This window comes from Temnothorax curvispinosus, unplaced genomic scaffold (genome assembly GCF_003070985.1).
Source record: "Temnothorax curvispinosus isolate PA1 unplaced genomic scaffold, ASM307098v1 QBEX01012587.1, whole genome shotgun sequence".
NCBI classification, from domain to species: domain Eukaryota; kingdom Metazoa; phylum Arthropoda; class Insecta; order Hymenoptera; family Formicidae; genus Temnothorax; species Temnothorax curvispinosus.
The window spans coordinates 1-1,715 of record NW_020222367.1 but is presented as its reverse complement, the minus strand read 5'-3'; the positions used below and the strand labels follow the sequence as shown (position 1 = coordinate 1,715).

The 1,715-nt window shown below is 45.9% G+C and overlaps 1 protein-coding gene across 1 annotated transcript; it reads left to right on the top strand.

Moving 5' to 3' along the window:
* Positions 1-434: 434 nt before the first annotated feature.
* On the top strand, positions 435-1,316 carry LOC112462618 (brain-specific angiogenesis inhibitor 1-associated protein 2-like; the record flags this gene model as incomplete). The annotated part of the gene is made up of 3 exons (XM_025028502.1): positions 435-569; positions 675-878; positions 1,125-1,316. Coding segments are annotated over 3 exons (531 nt in total), but the record flags the coding sequence as incomplete, so codon positions are not given.
* Positions 1,317-1,715: the final 399 nt, after the last annotated feature.

The window sequence follows — 1,715 nt, the reverse complement described above, 5'->3', positions numbered from 1 at the left end:
CGTTTTTGAAGGGATGTACCCAACCCTAACCTCCAATTCATCCTACTACCTTACTGTTTCCTACTTTCCTACTTTGGACCAACGGTTTGGAAAGACGGAGCCCAGTTTTCTCCGCATCTGCACGGAGGGGCGCGGTTTTTTCGGAAATAGTTATTTGTGTAACAAGTGAGGTAAGATGAAAATTCCCGGGTGTGGAGTTTACGCACGAGCCGAAGGCGAGTGCGGTAACCGCACCCGGGAATTTTCATCTTTACACACGGCTTACACTCCCTATTTTATGTTGCAAGTGCCTGGAAAGTGGTCTATCACGCACGCGTAGCGTGCGTAATGGGGCACTTTCCATGCACGTGTTGCATAAAAACTTTTCCATGATTCATGGCTCTAGTGGACTCGAACCTGATTCCTCAGATTACGAGTCTGGCGCTCTACCACTGGACCACACCGCCGCCCTCATTCGTGTATATATAATAATATCCTTATCACATCTTACGTTCCAGTTAAAAGCATTCTATGTGGATCTGCTGGTGCCTCTGGAAACCAACCTGGAGAAGGACACGAAAGTCGTCCAGGTAAGTAAACTATCCCGGAAATGGTACCCGGAAGAAACATTAGTCGTCTCCGAATCTCGACTTCCGGTGACGCTGAATAATACAACGCTGGGAATGGACTTTCAGAGCGAACAGAAGAAGTTCCTTCAGCAACACAAGACCAGATCCGAGACGTATAGCAAGGCGGCAGCGACCATGAAGAAGCAGAGAAAGAAGTCCAGGGCGGCCAATAAAAGCGGTCTCGCTATGGACAAGGAGCTCAAGAACATGCAAATTCTCGAAGAGGAGAAGACTAAGCTCGACGCCTTCTGCGAGCAGAGTCTGAAGAATGTGAGTAACAAAATTGTCGAACTATCAATCACGTTGGGTTCAATCAAATTCTTCTATTACCAAAGCACATTTTCCAAAACGCCAACGTACATAATCGTGAGGATATAATGCAAGATCTTCTTTCGTGGTGGATGAACACTACTGAAAGTTAAATAGGGATGGCGGAGATGATGGATTACGCGATGAGATTCATTAACGAAGCAAGTTCATTAACATCCCGGAACCCTTTGTGCGTTCTTTTCACAGGCGATGACTCAGGAGAGACGGCGATACGGTTTCGTGCTGGAGCGACAATGCTCCTTGGCGAAGCACTATGCGAGTTTTCATGAGGTTGCATTGGCCGCGCTTCATCCCTCGGTTGATAAATGGCGCGAGGTTGCTGCCACCAGGGAATACTTGCCCCAGTCGGTGGAGGACATGTTCGCTTCCAGACTCAGGGTAAATTCACGCGACTGATCGCATGCAAATCTCTCAAGCTCCGCGTTCTCTGCGATTCATATGATTCTGATCGATCCGAAAGCGCGACAATTTATTCTTGCGAGTTTTGCTGTTATTTAATCGCATCATCCAACATACATTTAGCAAAGATTATAATAGATAACAATCCTAGGTAGCAGAGTGACGTCAAATGACGTATTAATTCCGTCTTAATGACGTCCTCTAACGTCATTAAGAGCCACTTTGACCAAACTCCGATTAACTTAATCGTTGATTAGTCCATTGGAAATGACCCATCGTATTTGCTCATTAAGCAGATTGACAAATGCGCGATTGGTCATTTCCAATGGACTAATTAACGATTAAATTAATCGGAGCTTGGTCGAAGTGACCCTAAGA